The sequence below is a fragment of the Schistocerca gregaria genome, chromosome X, assembly GCF_023897955.1.
Source record: "Schistocerca gregaria isolate iqSchGreg1 chromosome X, iqSchGreg1.2, whole genome shotgun sequence".
Lineage (NCBI taxonomy): Eukaryota > Metazoa > Arthropoda > Insecta > Orthoptera > Acrididae > Schistocerca > Schistocerca gregaria.
Window position 1 is genome coordinate 804,670,951 of NC_064931.1, and position 25,077 is coordinate 804,696,027.

General features: G+C 38.7%; 1 protein-coding gene across 1 annotated transcript in view; it reads right to left on the minus strand.

The window, feature by feature from the left end:
- LOC126298331 (dynein axonemal heavy chain 7-like) overlaps positions 1-25,077 on the minus strand; it is a 1,150,327-nt gene that overhangs the window by 257,735 nt on the left and 867,515 nt on the right. The window contains exons 43-44 of the mRNA XM_049989626.1: positions 17,708-17,887; positions 6,364-6,581 (exon numbers count right to left, since the gene is read on the minus strand). Coding sequence (XP_049845583.1) covers positions 6,364-6,581; positions 17,708-17,887 — 398 coding nt within the window. The remainder of the gene's footprint in view (positions 1-6,363; positions 6,582-17,707; positions 17,888-25,077) is intronic.

The following is a 25,077-nucleotide window of genomic DNA, read 5'->3' on the forward strand; positions in this document are numbered from 1 at the left end:
TACACTGTCTTCTGTTTTTTAAATATGATGTGATGAGGTGCAATAGTTTTCCACTAATGCTATCTCTGGCAAGTTTTGACAGAAGTACCTTATAATAAACCCTATCAAAAGCCTTTGATAGGTCTAGGAAAACTCCAGCTACTTGCATGCCTTCATCAATTTTGTCAAGAGCTTTCAGCATAAATTGAAGTTTCGCAGTCATGCTGAAAATCTCCCAGGATGTTGTGCTTATTATAATGCTCTAACATATATTTCACAATTATTTTTTCAATTAACTTACAAAAAACGGAAGTTAAAGTGAGTTGTCTGTAATTTTCTACTATTTGTTCATCACCTTTTTCATAGAGAGGTTTAACAATGGCTAATTTCAGTATGTCAGGGAATACTCCTACTTTCAAGACACTATTTATTAGATGCACCACACTGTTTAAGTAAAAATGGAGAAATTTCATCCCAGCCAGGGGATTTTTTGATTTTACATTCTCCGATGAGCTGCAAAATATCCTTGATTTCAAGTTTATGGAGTTGATTAGCTTCAGAATTGTCCTCAGCTAGACTTCCAGCAGGTACTTTATCTGTGGTCCAAAAGTCAGATTCTATGATATCTATGAAATAGTCATTAAAAATGTTACTGATCTCTTGAGGATTGGTGACATCAATATTGTTATTAGATATCTGTATTTAGATATTACCTTTTAGTTTTGTTTTACTATCTCTTATTTTATTTATTATTGACCAGAAGTTCTTGGTGATAAAATCTGAATTTTGTATTTTCGAGTTAATCTTTTCAGGCTTCAATCTTTTGACTTGCTTGCAAAACTGGTACTTGTATTCTTTGTATTTATCCCTGTGCTCATTGTTTTTGGTCTCTCTTGTATCATATACATTTCGTTTGTTTTTTCTTTCAGTTATTTGGTAGAATTATCAAACTCCATGGGACTTGACTGTCTAGCCTTATTCTTATTAACATTTATCTTTCTGATGCGAATAGTATTATTTAGATGATAAGATAATGTATCTAGAAAGGCAACCTTTGGCTTGAAATACTAGATGCCAAGATACATGACCAAGGCTCTCTCTCAGTTTGGCAATGTTGATAACAGAGAAATTTCTTTTGTATTCATAAATTTTCTTTGGTTTTATAAAAGGATCTCCCTTTAGCACTAATAGTTGGCCTAGATGGTCAGAGATGTGACCATTTACAACAGTAGTTGTGGCAATATTTTCACAATTAGTAATAACATTGTCTATTGAGTTTATATTAGTTGGAGTGATTCTAGTGGGTATGTCTCCCAACAGATCTTTAGCGCCATAAGAATACATACAGTCTTTGAAGTGTTTGCTTTCTTGGGAATCTTGTAAGACATTGACATTAATATCCCCTAATAATATAACATTTATATTCTCTTGCTTGGTCATTAATTTACATAATACTGTATCAAGGAAATTAAGAAATAATTCAAAATTTCCATTTGGTGATCTACACAATGCTAGGATAAAGTACACAACAGACCAGAATTTTAACTTAATTGCTACAATTACACAGTGCAAATCAGTGCAATACTCTTTTACCCAAGCGATATTTTCATAAGATTCTACTAAGTTATTTGTTCTCAGGTAGATAGCCACTTCTCCACCTTTATGCTTAGAATGACAGTAAAAATCAATGCAATTTTTATTTCCTCAGTTGTTGAAAATCTACATACTTTCATAGGTCTCATCAGTTTTGAGAACAGGAAACATCACAGCGAGCCAAATCAGGTGACTATGGTGGCTGAAGCATGATTGTTGTGTTGTATTTGGCTAAAAAATCTCTCACAAGCAGTGATGAACGATCAGGTGAAGTGTCATGATGCAAAAGCCGTGAATTGTTTTTTCACAATTCCAAATGTTTTTCGCATATTGTTCTTGCAAATGGCGCATAATGTCAAGGAAATACTCCTTATTGACCATACAACCTTAAGGCAAAAATTCATGATGCTCTGCACCATGATAACTGAAAAAAAATAAAAAATTAAAATAAAACAGTGAGCAAAACTTTGACATTTGATCAAACTTGGCGTGCTTTTTTTAGGTCTTGGCTCTCCAGGATGTTTCCATTGGGACGCTTGCACTTTGGTTTCAACATTATAACTGTAAACCCATGTTATGTCACCAGTTATGATCCTTTTGAGCAAATCAGTGTCATCATTGACGTCATTGAAGAGCTACTGAGCGATGCTCATGCGGCGGTTCTTCTGATCAAAATTGAGAAGTTTGGGAACAAATTTCACTTACACACGTCTCATGCCCTAAACAGCTGAAAAATTGCATGTCATGAGCTAACCAATATGCCACCCTCTCTTATGGTAGTTCAGTTATTTTCCAAAAAAATTTCTTCACAGCTTTGATGTTATCTCCTGTTGTTGATGTGGCTGGGTTGTCCAGAGTGAGGTTCGTCATTGGTGTCTTCTTGGCTATCTTGGAAGAGCTTGTACCACTTTCAAACATTTTGTTACTTAGAGCAGACTCAACATATTCCACTGTTAACATTCCAAGTGTTTTAGAGCACTTGATTCCATTTTTCACACAAAATTTTATGCAAACTGTTTACTCCATTTTCTGTAATAATCAAAAATTGGCAAGCACACTAAAATACATCTAGCCTTTCTATCTGTCTAAAGTAAATGAAGTATGCTGTACACTTAAAACTGTGAAAATATGTTCAGGACATGTGTATTAACATGACAAAAAAAAGACACAATCGATAGTGAAATGTATATTGCCCGCACAATTTGAAAAGTCTCCTTACTTTTTGAACAGCCCTTGTATGGTTGGCTTGTCATTTATAAATGTTACAAACCTCAATGGACCCAAGCTTTTAATGTCTCATGGAATGAATGGTATGTTTAGTCTTTCTTGGGATAAGAATAAAAATGACTGCTACATGCTAATGGGTAGTTGCAGAAACATCTCAATTACAAAGGTATAAATTGCCATAGAATTGAATAAGAAATTCAACACATTCTGTGCATTAGATGTGAAGAGCTGACTTTGTTTCTAAAGTGAGAACTAGACATACTTAATTTAGGAAATGGCTCAAGTTTAAGTGAATAATTTTTCAAGCCCATCAAAAATTGTATACCTAGCACAATAACAAAGCAGAACTGACTCATAAAACTACTTTCCTACTTCAGTCAAATCCTTTTTAATAGCATTCTAGAACATATACTGAATTTGAACAAAAACTTATGCTGAAAAAATTATCTGATTCATGGTAACCAGTAAAAATTTCATAAACATTTACCATTCAAATCCAACGTTTTGTAATTAATATTTGATATCATAACAGCAAAAGACAGTGGTAATTTGTCTGGACCCACACATGTTCTATCAAGACATTTTGGGCACAGAAGTACCTCAAAATCATGCGGACAGTTCATAGATCCACATGCCATGTGTGGGCGAGCATTGTCCTGTTGAAAAATATCACCATGGTATTGTCACAACAGGTAACCCATAAGGACGCAGGATGTCTGTGACATACCACTGTGCCATTAGGGTTTCCACAGTCACTGTCAGCTATGAGCTAAAGTCAGAGCCAATGGCTCCCCACATCATGAAACCAGGAGTAACAGCACTGCACTTCTCTAAAACAATAGAAGAATTGGACCCATCCACATGTCACCACAGTAGAGCAGAACTGTAATTCATCACTGATAGAACACAACACCATTCATCAGCAGTCTGAGCTTCCCAGTGACAACACCACTACAAATGCAGCAGTTTGTGTTTTGTTGACAGTGACAGCTCTACACTTGAGGTGGTAATTCCACAGCTGGCTGCTGTTAGTCACCTACCTATGGTGCTGTGAGACACAGAATGTTGCAGAGAGACTATTACTTGTTGTAAGAGGGCAGGTGCAGATGTGAAGGAATTACAGTGTGCTAGTTACATAATACAGCTATCCTCCCTTGTGGTTATCAGATGTGGTTCACCAGAACACTGACAATGAGTATCCTGCCCTTATGTTCATATGAGTTCCAAAATAATGCCACTGCCACATCCAAATTCCCCATAAATCTGTACATTGCATGATTTGACACGGAAGGCTCTCTATTTGGCACATTTTGAACTCTGCAGGTGCTGATAATACTGTCATACATGAGTACACTAGATTTCCATGTCCTACACAGTAACTACTCAATCACTCAACAGCTGACACTGTTGATGCTTCTTATACACAACACTAAACTCAAACTGTACTAATGCACTCTGGTGACCTTTGTACCTGTCCCAGAGAATTGCGAATCTAATCATTCACATACCCACCAATTGTGCATAAATATATGAGGTTACATTGCTCTCAGAACTTGTCTTCTGGGTGTTCCACATTTTTTGTAAGGCAGTATAAATCAGTTTTTCCCATAGACATGACAATTATGAGTACTTTTCAATGTATAAAGAACTGAAATTATGCACTTCATGAAACACAGAAATGTCTTGGCCTCTGACAGTATAATAGGGCATCAAATCTTAATCCTGGATTAATTAGTCAAATCTGGAGTCAGCCATGTCAAACAATTTTCTGGGATTAAAGAAACATGTACATATTCAATGGAAAGATGACATATATTGAGTCATAAGCAAAGTAAATAGCAGGTTTTTGATCTATTTATAGGGTACTAAGTAGTCACTGTCCACAAATGAAGAATGTGAATTTTTTCTTTCTTTCTCAAGTGTGGAATCTGTACCAATAGCATTTAACATATACAAAGAAGGCCACTATCAATGGGCACCTGTCAGTTTGCCTCCTAAAACATAAAACTGATGAGCCAAAACATTATGAACAGTGGCTTAATACCTTGTTTGTCCATCTTTGGAAGGAAATACATCATTGATTCTGTGGATGAGGGACCCAACAGTTTTTTGGTAATTTTGTGGAGGTATGAGGCATTAGATGACTTCACACAGGTCATGCAATTTGTGTAAATAGTAACAGGCCACTGGTTTGCTTATGCAGTGATAGAACCTGATAGGAAACCAGAGGGTACCATAGGATTCACATCAAGCAAATTTTATTACTGAGACATCAATATGAGTTAACTATAATGCTTCTCAAACCAATGTAGCACAGTTCTTTCTCTGAGATATGGACAATTATACTACTGAAATATGACATTGCCATCTTGGAAGACATTAAGTGCAATGAGGATGCAGGTGGTTAGCAGCAGTCATCATGTCTTCGACCACTACCACAGATCCCATGCAACTACAAGAAAATGTCTCCCATAGCATACTACTGCTACCACCAGCCTGCATCCATGGTGTGCTGCACGTTTTGAGCTGCCGTTCACCTCAATGATGGTGTTTGTGATATAACTATTGACCTAGTGTAGCAAAACTGTGATTCATCTAAAGAGCCGACATGTTTCCATTAATTGACAGTCAAATTGTGATGGTGCATAATTTATGATGTCATTGGGTCAACATGTTGGTGTAGTCTGCTGTGGAGCTCCATGTTCAACAATATACGATGGACAGTATGCTCTGAAACACCTTTGTGTGCAGCAGCAATGGGCTCTTTCAGCATAGATGCAGCATACCACCATCTATCCTACTTTACAGAGCAGACAAGCCTCCAAACCCCATGTTCTGTGAAGAATCATGAATGTCCAACCATTTAGCACCTACTGGTAGTTTCACTGTCCTTTTACTTCTTTCCGAAGATGCTCAAAACAGTAGCATGTGAACATTCGACCAGATTCAACATTTTTCAAATACTCATTCACAGGCTTTGCATAATAGTAATCTGCGCTTTGTTCAAGTCACTTTTCTCAATGGATTTCCCCATTTGCATTCCATATCTTTGCCAGGGTGATCCACTGTCTATGTCTGCCCCATTTACATACTTTTGTTGCCATATCACATGCCCACAACACCACCAGGCAACATTCAATGTCATAGCAGCAGTAGTCGAATGATTTCTATAGTTTCTGTATCTAATGCATGATCAAATCAATTTAATGTTATCGTATGTAATTGTGGATATACATTTATATGTTTACAAGTTACATGGCATAGAAATTTTCATTTTCATCTGCAACAATAATATCTGCAAATGACCATATGTCCCAGCTGATGGTATTTTACTGTAAAAGGTGCCCTCTGCCATGAAGTTATTAGTGACTAACAAATTATTAGTGTAAATCCACATATTTCAGATAAGTTATGCAAATTATGGATGTACAGGTGTTTTATCACATATTTGAAGTATTTAATTTGGTGCATATATATACCTTTCTGTCTGCAAACTTTAGTAGATGTTTTAATTTTTTTTTAATCTAATTGTTCATTACCACTAGAACTAAATAATAACAATACCTTTTCTGATCATTTGCTTTCTTAATATAGGTTCCAAGGGTGTTTCCAATTCTTCACTCACATTTTCAAGTAGAACAGGTTTCCCAAACCTGACACAGTCCTCAAGGATTTGTGTATATTGCCTATCAGAAAATTTTACTTTTACCAGACCATTCTTTGTTTCCATACATTTAATCCAAGAGTTTGCTTGTCCTTGTGGATCTACCATTAGTGACCACCTATAAATTTTAAAATGTTATCATAATGTTGTCAAAATGGAGCAGAAATTAATTAATAAATATTTATGATAAACTGGTTTATACCACTGACAGCAATAGTCATTTAAAAACATAATTTGATACACTAATTAATTCCATATGCATACAGAAGTATTTAAGGTTAATCCATTGCAAAAGTAAGTACTTTTTATTTCATTGCATGCATACAAAATCTACTGGAAAGAGAACTGAAGAAAATATATCATGTTCTTATAAACCATAATTTTGTTCTAATGTTGTAGCAAAGATCTTGTAGAATGTAAATACTTTTGGACTAAACCTACTGCTCACCAAAGGGAAGAAGTACCGAGTTGTCTAAGCATGAGGTGGGAGTGAGGAACTGAGAATGGGGTTGGGTGGTCAGCAGTTCAGAGGGAGGTGGCTTGTTTACCAGCTAGCATTGGTGAGAGAGGGCTGGCAGGTATATGGCCTGGGTTGATTGTAGTGGCCAGTGGGAAATGGTATACACTGAAGGCAATGTGGAGACATGAACTGGGAGGGGGTGACACAACAAAAGATGGGGAGACTGTTGAGCGTAGGGTGCAGAGACAGGATTGCCTGAGACTGAGATCAGAATGATTACAGAGTCTAGATAGTTAAGAGAAGTTGATGCTGGAGGAAAGGATCCACATGGCTGGGGTTGTGAAGCAGCCATTGAAATTGAACGTTTTGTTCTCAACTGGTGGCCATTCATCCTAGTGGACAGCTGGTTGATAGTCATACCAATACAAAAAGCTGTGCAGTGTTTGCAGCGGAGTTGGTATAACACATAGCTGCTTTGACAGGTGGCCTAGAATCTGATGGGGAAGGAGATGCCTGTGACAGGACTGGAGTAGTAGATACCAACTGGGTGGATTGGCCAGATCTTTCACCTTGATCTGTCACAGGGATATGATCCCCCTGGCAGAGGGTTGGGAGTGGGAGTGGTATAGGAATGGACTAGGCTGTTGTGTCAGCACCACTTTAGGAGGGTTGGAAGGATCTTTGGTGAGATGTCCCTCATTTCAGGGCAGGATGAGGGATAATCAAGGCCTTGGTGAAAGAAAAGGGTCAGTTGTTTCAGTCCAGCGTGATGTTGGGTGACAATCAGGGCACTCCTTTTAAGCTGGTTCTTGGGAGTGTTGGAAGGATAAGGGTATACAAGGATATAGCACAAGAAATCTGTTTGTGAACTAGGTTCGTGAGGTATTGTTTGTTTGTGAAGACCTTTCTGAGTCCTTCATTATACTGGGCAAGGAAGTTATCAATACTGCAAATAGGTCATTCACACATGGCTAATCTGTGTGAGAGGCAGCTTTTGGTGTGAAAGGGATGACAGCTGTCAAAATGAAGGTACTGTTGATTACTATTGGATATAATGTGGACAGAGGCATGGTTGGAGCCATTAGAGAGCTGGAGGTCAATGTCCAGGAAGGTGGTGCATTGAGTATAGGAGAAGCATGTGAAGTGGATGAGAGAAAAGATGTTGAGGTTGTGAGGGATAGGGTGCCTATATCATGAAGATAACATCAATGAGCCTGAAGTAGGTAAGGGGATGGCTTTTTAGGCAGTCTAGGAAGGTTTTCTCTAGATGTCTCATAAGCAGGTTGGTATAGGAGGGTGCCTTGAAGGTGCACGTGGCTGCTCCATAGATTTATTTGTAAACCTTCCATTCAAAGGAAAAGTAATCATGGGTCCAGATATAGTTGGTAGGGTGTATAAAGAATGAGGTGGTGAGTTTGGAATTTGAAGCATGCAAGACAGGTGGGATGTTAGTGTAAAGGGAGATGGCATCAGAAATGACAATTAGGTATCCAGAAGGTAGAGGGTTGGGGATGATTGAAAGTTGATCAAATACATGGTTACTATCTTTGATGTGGGAGGCTAGGTTTTGGGCAACTGGTTGGAGCTGTTGGGCAATAAGAGTGGAATTTCTTTCAGTGGCAAGCAAAGTAGCCAGCTACAGTGTGGTGTTCAGGACTGTTCGGCTTGTGGGTTTAAGCAAGCCTGTAGAAGCTGAGAGTGCGGGGTGTAGTTGGGACGAGGAGGGAGATGAAATCAGGTGAAAGGTTCTGGGAAAGGCCTATGGATTTCAGTAGATATTGAGGTTATGATTGACATCAAGGATGGTACCACTCTGACAGGACTTGTAAATGGAAGAGTCAGTTTGTTGGAAGAGGCCTTCCATCAGGTAGTTAGTGCAGCTCAGAATAGTGGTTGAGTCTTTGTCTGCAGGGAAGGATGACTGGGTTTGGATCTGTTTTATATTGTGCATGGATATATTTTCTTCTTCCAAAAGGTTTCTGATCTTAGGAAGGGATCTTAGGAAGGGTGGTGAGCCCAAGTTCTAGTTAAGAAATTCCTGGATGCTGACTAGGATGCACTTATTAGGAAGAGGTGGGGAATTAAGATCATAGTTTTTGATGGTAGTATGAACTGGAGCCACCCAGGGTAGCTGCACAGTCTAGGGTGCCTTATCGTGATCCATGCAGCTCCTCTTGTCGGAGGTTTGAGTGCTCCCATGGGCATGAGTGTGTGTTGTCCTCAGCGTAAGTTAGGTTCAAGTTAGCTTACATAGTGCATAAGCTTAGGGACTGATGGCCTCAGTAGTTTGGTACCATAAGTTCTTACTACAAGTTTCCAAAAAATATGAACTGGAGAGGCAAGTTTTGATGTAGGGCTTAGATTGGCTTTGTTTGGAGGGATTGGTGGCAAGGAAATGTTGGCATTGTAGAGATTGGGAGAAGGAGATTAGTTCTTAGGCAAGTCAAACATGGTTAAACTTTTGTGTAGGTCTGAAGGTTAGGCCTTTGGATAAGAAAGAAACTTCTGCAACAACTGAACCATGCCCTTCACTAGGGCTTTGATTATCTCTCATCCTGCTCTGAAATGAGGGACATCCTACCAAAGAACCTTTGCACCCCTCCTGAAGTAGTGTTCCATTACCCACCCACCCTACAAAACATCCTGTTCCACTCCTATGCCACTTCCACTCCCAAACTCTGTGGCAAGGGGGTGCAAGATCTGCTTAATTCACTCAATCAGCACCTCCTACTCCAGTTCTGTAACAGGCTTATCCTACCCCATCAGAAGTCAGGCAAATTGTGAAAGCAACCATGTCATATACCAACTCTGCTGCAAATTTTGCTCAGATTTTTATGTTAGTATGACTACCAACCAGCTGTCCATCAGGATGAATGGCCACCACCAAACTGTTGTTAAGAACAAAGTTGAACACCCAGTGACACAACTTGCAGGTCAGCACAACATACACAATTTAGAAGGCTGTTTCACAACCCAAGCCTCCTCAATCCTCCCCTCCACCAACAGCTTCTCTGATCTATCCAGATGGGAGCTATACTCTGCTGCCATAATTATCACGGCCTCAATCTCAGGTAACCCATTTTCCCCACACCCTCCACACAATAGTTTCCCCTTTTCCTGTCTCATCATCCCTTCCCTATTTATATCCCCCCTTTAACTTCAGTGTGTGCCATTTCCCACTGGCTGCTACAACCATGCCAGCCCATATACTTGTCACCCCTCCCTAACACATTCCTAGCTAGTAAAGTGGTCTCCTCTCTCTGGCTGCTAGCCACTCACCACCAGTCCTACTCCCTGCTTCCCACCTCCTTCTCCCACTGCCTATAACACCTCATACTAACCCCACCTCAACCAGGTCACCTTCTGAAAAGTACCATTGGCACTGTTAGTTCAGCTAACAGCATGAAAGAACATATGTGTGTGTGTGTGTGTGTGTGTGTGTGTGTGTGTGTGTGCTTTTTACTCTAGCTTATCAAAGTGTAACTCCAAAAGCTAGCATGTTTTGTTTCTTTTGTGTATGCCTATTGACAACTCAACACTTCTGCTTTACAGGGAATAATTTTGTTTAATATAGTGCTCAATAAAGGTAATTTCTAAGTGGTTATATTTGTTTTATGTATTAACTGTACCTAGACTGATGGCGTAATTTACAATAAATAAAACTAAGAGCAAATTGTGTAAGTATGTTTTAAGAGTAAGGTTAATATAAGTATGATGCCACAGGTAGATACGTATAATCAATAAGCAATGTTAAAAATGCACCTAAATGTCATTGATAGAGTCATAGAAATCTCTCTAGCTAATATTCTACTTTTAGATTCACTGACTGAAAAGAATGAGGGTCTCAGATAAGATACCAGATATTTTGTAAAGACAATCATTTAAGTAACTGTAGTATCACACACAGGAGTATTTTCTGGAGGAGATGCTACGTGGTACATTGGGAAGATACTGACAGAGTGCCTCAACAGCTCTTGTTTATGTTTTTTAACCAGAGGAATAGCTCAGGATTGGAAAAGAAACTAACCATTCATACAAGTATGCGATCATCATAAATGGTGTTTTGGTCATCTCAGAAGAATGATGTGTTTGTGGATATGAATTTTTGTTCAGAATGATACTCACTTGCTTAATTCTTCATGATTCTTTATTAATAATGGAACATGTATAAGAGAATAGGTTTAGTCATGAAATATATGCTGACAGAAAAAATCGCAACACCAAAAAGTAATTAACATAGAGTAATGAAATTTTGGGACTACATTTATCTGGTTCATGCTGTTTGTGGCTGACACTGGAGTTGTTATAGTGATTAAAATTCTTCTGGGTATTATTCCGTGTCATTGCTAAAAACTAACAACAAGTATGAGTTGCAAAGCAATTTAGAAAAGATTGCTGTATGGTGTGGCAGGTGACAGTTGACGCTAAATAACAAAAAGTGTGAGGTGATCCACAAGAGTTCCAAAAGAAATCCGTTGGAATTTGATTACTCCATAAATAGTACAATTCTCAAGGCTGTCAATTCAACTAAGTACCTGGGTGTTAAAATTATGAACAACTTCAGCTGGAAAGACCGCATAGGTAATATTGTGGGAAAGGTGAGCCAAAGGTTGCGTTTCATTGGCAGGATACTTAGAAGATGCAACAAGTCTGCCAAAGAGACAGCTTACACTTCACTCATTCGTCGTCTGTTAGAATATTGCTGTGCGGTGTGGGATCCTTACCAGGTGGGATTGACGGAGGACATTGAAAGGGTGCAAAAAAGGGCAGCTCATTTTGTATTATCACGTAATAGGGGAGAGAGTGTGGTAATATCCCACCAGATGTCTGCGATCTGGTGCGCTTATGCCTGTCATCTAGGTATTTCACCTGGTGGGGAAAATATTACGAACAGTTAGATGGAGTGGCAATGGGTTCTCTGCTCTCCCCTGCAGCTGCAGACATCTTCATGGGAGCCTCTGGGCAAACAGCCCTAGCCTCTGCTCTTTTATGTCCCAGTTGTTGGCTATTATATGTGGACGACACATTCGTTATCTGGCCTCATGGTGACATGGAATTGGGAAACTTCCTCCAGCACTTAAATAGCCTGCACAAAAATATAAAGTTCACACATGAGACCAAAAATGATGGTTCCTTGCCATTTCTGGATGTGGAAGTATACAGAGCTGCCAAAGGTAAACTGGGACACAAAGTGTTCCGGAAACCAACACACGCTAATCGGTACCTGCACACAGAGAGCCACCACCACCCAGCTCAAAAGTATTCTGTCCTGTATACGTTAACTGCCCGAGCCTTCCCGATAAGCAATGAAAATAACATCAAAGAAGAATTAAAGGAGCTACAACACACGTTTCCTGCCAACAGCTATGATGACAAAATCATAAGCAAGTTAGCTACAGCCAAAGGGAGCAGAACACGAGAAGAAGGCAAAGAAGAGAAACTTCCACTGGTACACTTACCATATGTAAAAGGCATCAGTGAACGGCTAGGCAACATGCTCCACCAATGAGATTTCAAACCAATTTTTCGTAGCAATCACAGAATCCACGAAATGATAGGTTCCACCAAGGATGTAGTCAATGTTCTTAACACTGCAGGTGTTTACGAACTACAGTGTATGTACAGAGTTGCCTACATAGGAGAAACAGGGAGACCTGTCAGCTTACGAGTAGCAGAACATGAACGCTATGTCCGATTACAACAACATAACAAATCGGCGTTAGCAGAACACCACTGTGACTGTGGACAACCTATCAGGTTCCAGGAGGCCCGAGTACTGGCGAAAGAATTATGGATGCGAGAAAGCAAAACATGGGAGGCAATCGAAGTTACTAAGGAGCCTGACAACATCAACAGAGAAGATGGCTACAAACTCCAATGGGCCACGAGCGGTCATGGGGCAGAAGCTACATGGGACAAGGTCATATCTGCACAAACAGCTGTAGAGCAACTGTCAGTCCACTTATGCACACACCAGGAGGAAAACTTGCCGACCAGAAGCCGAATGCTGATTGGTGGACAGCTACCAATCGTTGACAACATGGACATCCATGAATAGCCTCTTTCCTTCAATATTCCCTTATGTCATGACTAGCCAATCATATTAGAGGGCCATAAAGGTTTTACAACAGTGGCTACAGATGTTGATAGTCTGTAATAAATAGTAGCACCTATCCCCATGCAAAACCAGTTGTGCCCTGAGGAAGGCCATTGCAATTCAGCCAAAACGTCAGTTTTAGTTTATTATTGTTGTTAGTTTTTAGCAATGATGTGGCATAATACCCAGAATAACTTTGATCACAACTGTTACAGGTTTGACACAAGTGACAGAAATCCCACACAAACTGCACTGTGTACAAAGCACAAGTTCTAACAACTTACATCTGTAATTATCCTGATGCTATAATGAGTTGACTGGTTCCTAACTTTTACAAAAGTAACCTTATTATTATCATGCCCCTAATCTTTGACCCCATGATTTTCACCACAAAAGAACAAAATTACTCCCACTCATCCCAGATGATGATATTGTAGGCTATGGTTCAGATGTTACACTGTGAGGGAGAGGGGAGTGGGGTTGGCTGACCCTCTGCTGTTGCCTGCAGCAATGTCAGCCCCTCCCCCCCCCCTCGACACCATTTCGAAGAGTGCAGTTTCACTAGGTGGGGTGAATAGTGGTGGTGATGGGCCAGAGGACCAGTGGAAACACCACTAATAGTAAGGAATGCTTTATAAAACGTCTGTACATGCTTTATTGTGGCTCAGTGAGTCAAAACGTGCCTCCTTCTCTTGATCATTACCAGTGCTGACACACAGGTAGCGACTTCTGCCATTGTGAGAGGATGCTGCAAAGGCAGCCTGTGTTGCTGACTGCTGACACATGGTGGCTAACAATCTCTGTAGGAAATAACTGTGACCTCAGTGGCATGTTGCTTCTCCATCAATGATAGCAAATTGAGCAGACCCTTGCCCTGCACACATTCACAGTAACAGCATGTTGAGACTACTGTTCATGGGATTCAACTTGCTGGTCTCTGGCTGGAGCTGGCAGTGACTGCTGTTGAGGTATTAAGTCTTGTGGGCTACTCAGTGCTGGTGGCAGTAGGTGCAGATGGCAGATTGGCAGTGCTGTTGACACTAAGCTCTGCGAGGAACTTTGTGCTGGTGGTGAGAGGCACAGCCAGGTCCTGGACCCATGGCTGCTGCTGATGATGAACAGTCATCTTGCTGGCTGGTGTGGCCCTGGCATCATGGTTGTGCTTCTAGACTCTGGCAGAAGGAACTGCCTCTTCCTCAAAATTCAGATATATTTATATTAATCCAAAGCACATTTGTTTCATTAAAGCCTGATACCCAGTCTCTTTGTCCACAGCAAGAGACTTGACTTTGTGGTGACATTGTACCACCTGCTACAGCTTTTACTGCTGTGTGGTGCAATTTTTCACTGAATTCAGCTAGCCTCATCTCACAGTCCCATTATGTCCATGTTCTACTGATGTGCATGTAGCCACACTGTGGCTACTAGACTGCAGCTGCTACTGCAATAATTTATGGTTGTTTTCTCACTATTTCTTATTCTTGTTGCTAAAAGACTGGGTAGCAACATTATATATAGATTGGAGATGTGGTAAATCATTTTAGCACTTACCTAATGGGAGAAAAAAGCATATATTGCTCTGACAACACAACAACAGAGGCATAATATTTCAATAAGCAGTGCAAAACAATATAACTGCACAAAGCTCATGAACTACTTAGGCAGATGCCCTCCTTCCCTCCTTTATGAGAAAGATATGAGAGATATTTGAAATTGTGGAGCAGCTTGCCCACACAAATGCTGATGATGGGCACAGATTGACACCATCTCAGCAGCCAGAAATAGCCAAGTTACAGACTGACAGCATTCACAAGGCTGCTCCATCAGACAAGATAAAACAAATAGCAACCAAAGGCAGACAACATACTGAATGGTCTGTACTACCATAGGGTACTTTGGGAGCAAAATACTATGTCAGTGTACTGACTTTCTGTTCATTCACACAAAACAGTCAATATGTATTAAAATAAAAACTATTACTAATAAAAGTTATTAGTCTCTACCTTCCCACTCCTACCAACCAATGAAAAAATATCATTGTTTTCTGACTAACTGACTCTATGAGCAGGATGAAATTACATTACATAAGACCTGAAAGAGGCACTGGAATGGTACTACATTCATCATTCTGATGAAGCCCACTTATAAAATGCCCAAAACATTGATTTTATAAAGAACATGATGATGAATTCACACATCCAGAAATTTCTTACTGAAGGACAGTAATACATAACTATTTTTAACTGTAGGAAGCACATACAATGCAGACCCTATTGGATCAGAAGAGAATGACTTAGCACATAAAATTATTTTATTGTGAAACTTTGGAGAAGTAATCTGCACTTACCTAGGCATATGACTTAATTGTGTTAATTGCTTTTAATCCTCCCCATTAGATATGAAAAGAGAAATTTCCAATAATGTGTATGTACTTTGCATTACTTTTATGTATGTATTAGTCTCTGTTGGGCATATTTAGTCTATTATCTGAAATTCTGCTGCTTGTTTCCTCCTACACTGCCTGACAAAAATATATGTAGCACCCAGAAGGGGAGGAAGAAATCATATGAAACATCATGGGTTGGAAGCATACATGATGTTGTTTCAGTAATAACATTATTGAGTCAAACAAACAACTTTATAGTATGAGTCCACTTATCAGTATGATGTTGCACACCCTCTGGCCAGGATGCACGCACTGATTCAGTTGGGAAGGGTGTCATAAACCTATTAAATCCTCTCCTGAGGAAAACTGGCCCAAAACTGTTGTAATTGGTCCTTGATATTCTGGCTACCAGCACTGGAAAGGACTTGACATCCAAGCTGGTCCTACATGTGCTCAATTAGGAGCGAGGTTGCGCCATCAATTCAATGAGATTACCAAAGAGCCAGGTGCATGTTTGCATAAGTGTTTTCACTGCAGTTCAGTTATTGTAATGGTGGATGCTGTGAAATTAAGAGACCAGAATGGGAAAAGTTTTCATGTTTTTATGAGGCAGTTTCACATAAATCAGTAGGTATTTTACAATGCAAATTGTAAAAAAAAAAATAGTAACAATAGTAAGCTCTCAATTGAGAGTACATTTTGACATGTTTTGAAATTTGACAAGCAGTTGCTCACACCATAACTATTTTGAAAGAAGACAAAACCTTGGTGGCTAACAGGTGTGTGAAATTGTGTGCTAAGGGCTTGAGCCAATTTAGCAGTAGAGAGGTTGAAAACTTTCTAAATTTAGGACAAACATTGATTGAAATAGGAAAAAATACAGCTCAGGGGTTATTAAAAATCTTATGCTGTCCCAAACGACAGTAGCTAGGAGAGTTGAAACCTTAGCTGATAAAGTATCCAGTGAAGTGCTTCCTGAAATAGTGCATGCAATTCACTCTGTTATCTGTGCAAAAGCAACTGATTTATAGACAGACAATGTGTTTCATTATGTGTCTATCACAACGCACTACACAAATTCAAACTGGTGTTTGAATAAATATGTATTAATGTGCTTGGCATTTCCCAAACACCCAAACAGTGGGACAATCATTTTGAAGTGAGATGGAAGATCGGTTGGAAACTGTAGGTGTTTCTCATGAGGACATTGTCAAAAATTTTTTGCTCATAGATCAGGGCAGTAATATTGGTAAGGCTCTTAACATTTATATAAACATTCCTTATGCACAGCTCATACTGCAAACATGATATTGATGCATATTCCGAATGAACAGCTTTTGAAATAAAATGTCCCAGATATATTAACCATTCTTAATTCAGTTAAGCTATGGTTTACGACTTCAAGAGAAGAGGTTTCTCTGCCAGAGTAAATTAATCTTTAAAGCAGTGTGATTTCACATTGAAATAGTTATTTTGCCATGCTTCAACCAGTACTTTCTCAGATTGAGTCAGTGCGGGCTGTTTTAGATACCAAACATGACCCTAATTAAAGGCTAGGCTATGATCACCATATAACTGCACAGTTTACAGTATTTCTTAAACCATTTATGGAATCCACAGTTACATAATCTAGAGCATGGGTTATCAACCTTTTTTACCCACTGTCCACTTTTTTAATCCCTGATAATAGTAAAATTTTCTACCTACCTATCAGTTCCCAAGTAACAATATTTTATAAAGTAGGGAAATTACTTTAATTTATAAAGCAGAGACACAGCAAGTTAAAACACATAATAATTAGATGTATAATGGAATGATAACAGTGAAAATTTGTGTTGAACCAGGACTCAAACCCAGATTTCCTGTTTATTGTGAGTGATCACCTTAGCATTAAGCCATCTGATCATGACTCATAGCCAGACCCAAACTTCCATACATCATCAACCATGTGTCTACAAACTGTAGTTCTACATCCATTGTGTGTACTTCTCAAGAGGGGAGACATTGTACTTGAAAGTCACTCATCCAGAGTCGGCAGGTAAATACAAAATTGCAGTGCCTGTATTATTCATAATTATGATGCAATATTCCTTCATATATGCATGTATGTGTTTGTATGTGTGTGTGTGTGTGTGTGTGTGTGTGTGTGTGTGTGTGTGTGTGTGTGTATGTGTGTGTAAGGGATGTGCTGAGGAAGTGGAGAGGGTGAATGCATGTGAGGAATATTCCTTGAATTGCACTACAAAGAACACAGAATTAAGAGCTAAATACTTTAGTGACTGAAACACAAATATTTGTTACCTTTTTGTAATATCAACAATGACTCCATTTTCTGTTGAGAAGTCATCCCTTGGTAGTCCACAAATATTCCAAGTTTGCACCTTGACTTCAGAACTCAGAACATTCATTATACTGAAATCATCTGAACATGGTACTTTCAGTGTCTTTATGAAGCAGTGCCAGTCCTTTAGGCATTTACTCCTAGAATAATAGACCTAAGTAAAACACTTGTACTTATAATTTCATATGCACTCAACTGATTTATGGTATTCCGTTTGCCTCTGAAACTTACAATTGTATTAATTACAATAGTGATGTCTGTTAATAATACTGTTGAATAAGGTGATACAGGTAACAGTGAATGAGACAAAATTCTCTTTACATCATAACTTAGTATTTGTTGTAATGAAAATTAGGAAATTACACCAATGGATATAGGTATGTCAGCTGATAATGTTTAAAATGTAGATACTTACTACTGGGTAAGTATTTATTTTCAAGAAGCAGATTTGGAATTGTGTTATGATAAAAAGTTCTTTTTGTGCTTTTGAATTTTTGTTTACTCTCTTTACATCATAGCATAGTAATTATTGGATCTTTATAAAACCATAATATTGGAGAAACAAGTTTAGTGGTTCCCTGGTCCCAGAGCATTATCTGTTACTGCCAATTTAACTGTATTTTCCAGACAACAATTGCCTTGATAACTGAAGCTTCATTTTAATGCTTATTTTTGTAGTCACTAGAGCACTTCAGCACACTTAGCATGTGAAAGTGATATTATCATGTCAGGATTGATTCCATGTGAATAGCTGTACCTCACAACCATGACAGAATCCAGGACAGAAAAAAGGTCAACATAGGTCACAATTTCATCTGTATCTAGATCAATAAATGTAGACATCACATGATGAAATTTTGAAATCAGTGTCATGTCTGCCAAGTGAAAGTTAAATGCAATTAAATGTTTATAATATGCTTGCTAGCAAATTTTTATAAAAACATAACTTGCGTAAATTGATGTTAAAACTACATTACAAACTGTACAATCTAGAAATACTGGAACGAGGCCATAGATTTTTAATTATACAGTTTGTATACATAGGGCTGAGTCTGCTAGTTTAAATTCATACACTGCTCCCAGTAATGATTGCATAATCTATAGACACCTGAAAAAATGCCCCTTCTCCTTCCTAGAAATCCAGGCCAATCTTTATAATATAGTCCTTTATCTGTATTTCTATCTTGAGCTGTGGGAAACATCCAAAATCCTCTACCTCAAACCTAATGAATCTGTCACTAACACCTACTACTATCATCTCATCAGCCTCACCTACAAATATCTGACATATCCACAAATACCTACAGCAAAAGCTACCTATTCTAGTACATCAATGTGGATCCCACCCCAGTTTCTCCTCCAATGACAAATTTGTGTGCCTTACTCATCTTCTATCCCACCAAATCAACAAACACAAATCCATCATTTTTGTCTCCCTTGATCTCAAAGAGGCCTATGACTGTGTACAACTCTCTGGCCTTCTAATTAAACTCCAGACCAATAGATGTCCCACAAATTATGTCTGCCTCACCACATCCTTTCCCTTTAACACCTATTTGATATCATCATCATGACACCAACTTCCATATCTTCCATTTCACTGCAAATGTGCCCCTAGGTCTTGTCCTCTCTGCTTTCCTGTATGTCCTCTACACCACTAAAATGCCAAAGAGTGCTTCTCCTGATCACCTCCACCACTGTGCCAATGAAACCACCTTCATTGCTCTCTACCGTATCCTCCAGAAACCCCAACAATCCCACCAACTCCATCTCATTCACCTCCTGTTGCTCCTCAAAATAAACCCTACCAAAACCCAGTCAATAATTACAGGCCAAACCTCCCAGAATTCCACCACCATGACTTTTGCATTACCATTTGACTAACACTTTAAAATTCATTGGACTAACACTTGACTGCCAACTACCATGGAAGCCCAATCTACTAACCATTCAACAGAAAGACCACAACAGACTAAAATTACTAAAACTACTAACCAGACAAACATTGGAACTGCACCCTTTCATAGTCCTCCATACCTACAAAGCCTTTATCTGACCCATCCTCTGCTATGAAAATGTGGCCTCATTCCTTCCACCATATCCTACAGATCCTTCAAAGTCATGCACTCTGCCTAGCCTTTGGGATTCTCTTATCCTCCCTCACCCACATCCTCTACTAACTTATAAAGTTTTCCTCTCTTCTCTTCTATCTTGAACTCCTCCAAAGTCCTACATTATCTATAGACTTGGCACTAATCATCCCCTAGTTCCTCCCCTGCTCACTGATCCTAGTACTCTGCCACACGTCTACCACAACATTCCCAAAACACTACACCTCCATGTCATCTCCCAATGAAACTTCAATTATCTTCCCTTACCTGACCACAAAATCCATGCTAATATATACGCATCCTACCAAATCTGAAAGATCCCTACTACCCTCCTCTCGTTAAGGCTCCCTTTCCCTCCATTCCTCTCCACCCATTTCCTAAGCCTTGGTGTGGAACTGCATCCGTCTTCATTTTTCCCAAATCCCTCATCCAAATATCAAGCTACACAAACCACCTCCTATGCCATTATTGATGCAATAATTTACCAACAGCCATATGTATTGTAGAAATTTATTTTATGAGTGTCTTATGTGCTACCAGTTTCAGCATTACATTGAAGCCATCTTCAGGCCCCACACGTCATAGTCATAAAAAAGCTATACATGGAAGGAGCCATATAACTGGATCCATGAATCAAATCATTATGCAACAACTCTTGGCGGCCAGATGACCTTCATAGAGGTGTGAAGGACATATTTTTTTTTTTTTTTTTTTTTTTTTTTTTTTTTTTTTTTTTTTTTTTTTTTTTTTGAGGAGATAGAGGTTGGCATCATAGATCTTCTTAAGCCTGGCCACTAAGAGCTGTTGCATAACGATTTCATTCACATTATATGGCTCCTTCCATGTATAGCGTTTTTATGACTATGATGTGTGGGGCCTTAAGATGGCATCAATGTAATGCCGAAACTGGTAGCACATAAGAAGTTCATAAAATAAATTTCTACAATATATACAGCTGTTGGTAAATTATTGCATCAATAAATACATGCCAGCCGCTGTCCCACAGTCCATAATGGATCAACGACGACCTCCTATACACTACCCTTGAATGCTATGTTCCTATGACACCATTATCCCTGGCAGTCTACATCCACTCAGCACTTCACTCATCTAAGTAACTATTTTAATCAGTCAACACATTGGCCTTTTACATTTTAACTTATGCAACTGCCTGTTTCTATACATTCATGTGCCCACATCTCGTGGTCGTGCGGTAGCGTTCTCGCTTCCCACGCCCGGGTTCCTGGGTTCGATTCTGGACAGGGTCAGGGATTTTCTCTGCCTCGTGATGGCTGGGTGTTGTGTGTTGTCCTTAGGTTAGTCAGGTTTAAGTAGTTCTAAGTTCTAGGGGACCTATGACCATAGATGTTAAGTCCCATAGTGCTCAGAGCCATTTGAACCATTTGAACTATACATTCATGTACTACATTCACTTTTCATTCATCTGTGACTATATTTTAAGTAATCAAAAAATCAGTCTTTTATATTTTAACTTATAAAACTGATGATCTGTCATTTTACAGTGGAAAATACTCATATTTGTCAATGGTTATAACCAGTTTTTGTAATATGTTTTTAAAATTTTTACTCTCGCATGACTGAAGGGAGGCTGATTGTATCCACTGACTGCCCACACCCCCTGCTATGGGGCAGGGGGTATGAAATAACTACAAGGAAAAAAAACATGATTGACAGAGGACACAGTGCCCTGGATCAGATCTTGCAATTGAAATTGCTTCATAGAGGTGAGAAGGACAGATTTTTGGATTTTTTTTTAGGAGATGGAGGTTGCCATCATAGATCTACTTAAGATATCTTGCTCAATGAGAACCACTCATTTTTGAAAGCTGCCTTCTTGATAGAAAGACTGTCAGTTTGTAAGCAGAACTGTCAACACGATCTTCAGCCAGTTGACAAGAGGACTAAATGAGATGAAAGAACACAAAAACAGAGGAAGGTGGGATATTTACAATGAATTTAAAAAATTTTACAGATGAAAATAACATGGAAATTTTTATTTATAAGAGAGATGATGTCTTTTGATTTTAGCTATAAATAGTAATAATAAAAGATAAAAAATGAAACACGATAAGAGTACATTAAAAAACATCTGAAATATGACGCAAAACACTGCTGGCAGAAAGAAACACTTCGCTGGCACTAAAACTGGAAGGACCTTCCCTGGAATAGGCAGACTGTTGTTGAAGGGGAGCAGATAGGCAAGGGAGTTCATGATTTGGGAGGGGGAGATGATTGAAACTTATTTGGGAGAGTATGTGGATAGAATATAGGTGCAGGGTTGGTGGTATGTGTTGGTAGATGTATGGCAGCACACTTTGGTTGGGAAATAGACCCAAACGACTCCCTTCAATCTACTCCCACCACTAAAGACACCATCCACTTCATAACCACCAGAGGTATCTGGGGTATCTAATTAGGTGGGTTGCAGGGATTGTTTGAGGATGGGGTGTCAGAGGATATTGACTGAGGTGTGGGATGAGATTTTGAATGACTTTTCTTATTTTTTTACTGGCTGATGTGGTCATAACTGCAGCATAGGTTGTTGGTGCAGGTTTGTTTGTTACTAGAGCAGCTGTGGCTGGGGTTTCCATTCCTGGACCAGAGTGAATCGATGATGGCAGTGAAAACAGAGTAGCAGTAAGAGCTGATGGCAGTGCTGGCTGGTGCAGATTTGGTGTAGGTAGCGCAGGTGTTTCTGCAGCGTATGTTGGACTGACATCATCTGCAAATGAAGATTCGGGTAAGTCTGGGGATGCAGTGTCTATGAGTGGGAAGTCATCCAAGTGGTATGGATGTGGAAAAGGCGGGAAAAACAGGAGGGGACAGTGAGCAGGTGGTTAAGGAGTAACTGGAGGTAGAAGTGGAGTGCAGTTGCAAATAAATGATTGTGGACATCATTGATGTAGTCTGATACATTACTGAGACACAGCAGTGGTGACAGTGAGATAACACAGTTATGTCTAGCTGATGGAAACAAAGACTGGCAGCATAGATGTGGGCTGACAATCAATGATGATGACTAGCACAAAATATGAGGTCTGGTGGTGAACGTGAAGAAAGGTAGCAAGGAGAGGCAACAAAGTTGATGATGGGCAGTGAGGTCTGGCAGCAAAAGGTGATGAATGGCAGCAAAGTTGATGACTGTCACTGGGGACAGACAGTGAGGATAGGCAGCAAAGGTGATGATAGGTAGAAAGGCCTGCAGGCAGTCATGATGATGCAGATGACGACGGCTGGAAACTTTTCCCTATCAAGATTCCAATATTGACAGCAGCCCAAGCAGTTATTTTTCCCAAGAGGAAGAGGGGTTCCCACTCTCAGATGGATGTACATTCCACCTAGTGGACACATCCCTATGTAAAATGTTTGACAGTGTACCACAGGAGTCCATACTGTATAATTAATCATCTTAGGTGTGTTTCTAGTATTTACAAGTGGTACTCCATGTAATGTAGTTTTTAACATCAATGAATGCTACCTGTGTTTTTCAAATTTGCTAAGAAGCATTTATAAACATTCAATTATATTTCCATTTTTGGGCAGCCATGACACTGATTTCAAACTTTCATTGCTTAGTGTCTACATTCATTTGTATTGGTGATTGTATTTTATATTTTTAGATAATAAAATAAAGAAAAAATGAACATTCATAATTTTTATGCTGGTATGTTACACATGTTTCAATATTTCTGGAATATAATGTTTATTAGCACATTTTAATGTACTTCATTATAATGAATTCAATGTACTGTAAATATTTGTCACAATGTTTATTTGAACTTATATGCCTCCTGACAGAAGGGTGTATTACTATAATTACTATTTGAATTTATTTTATTCTAATGGATAAATTTTATCTTTACCCACTATTTCATGTATGGAGAATGGAAATAGGGAGCATTGACCATACAACATAGCATAAGCTGAGATTAGCTGTATGGGTTTGTAAACAGCAGCCTTAGGTTGATTGATGCACATACATACCAAAGTTCTGCAGTAATGTGTATGATTATAGCTATCCTTTGTATGTGTGACAATCTATTATGGTATGTAATTGTCCAGTTGGCATTTTTTAAAACTGTGACATGGTTCTTAGTCAATGTGCTTTGGCAGTGTCTGATTCCTGTGTTATTTTCATATTTTTAGCACTGATAACAACTACATTGTTAGCTGAAATCTAGATTTGAAATAAAATAGAGATGATATTATAAGTAATGCTGACCAACTTTCTGTTCTGAATATTTTCACATGCTACAATGAATCTCAACGAACGTTTTTGAAGTGATATAATGATTCGGTTCAAACATTTGCATTTAATAAATGTTTATTATGATCTCAGTTATAAATTCTCAGTAAAATATAATTTTCTAATTGCAGCAAAATACAGTTTCCAAAAAAGTTAAATCTAAAGAAACAGCTATCATTAGTCTAACAGAATCTGTTATAGATGTATTAGCCAAAAGAAATGCTGTATCTACTATGTTTCTGGAACTGTCTAAGGATTTTGAAACAATTACCTAGTCAGCTCTCAGGAAAAAACTTTATCTTGTATAGTAACATGCAGTTCAATGAATAAAATTATATGTTGACAAAGAAAGTAAACTGTGACAAGAGTCTGGTTGTAGAAATGAAATGAGTGGTGTTAAGTATTGTGCACCCCTGGCATTTATACTTGGTCCACTATTCTTGAACATCTTTGTAGACTATTATGAAGTCACTGAGAAGAAAGGGAAAAAAATGATATTTTGATGACATGAGATTAGTATATATAGAAAGAAGATCTATAAATCCCTGAAAGAAGGGCATTCATTAAAAAAATACCACAGTTCAGAGGCTTACATACAATGACTAAATTATGAATATAAAAAAGACAATGTTCATGGGGTTCACTAATAAAGAAAAGGAAAATGACACAGATACATTTACTGATGCAGAAAGACTGGAAGAAGTTACCTGTGTAAAATGGTTGGAAATTGTGCTAGCAAATAAACTCCAAAGGAGACAAAATATAGACAATGATTGCTGTGTATCAAGTACAGTAATATTTATTATGAAACAGCTTGTATATTATGCCAATAAACAACATCTGTGTAGTGTCATCTCTTGAAACCATACTTAATACGGAATTACTTTGTGGGGGAACTCCAGCTGCAATAATACAAAAATAAATTTTACATTGCAAATAAGGCGATTATCAT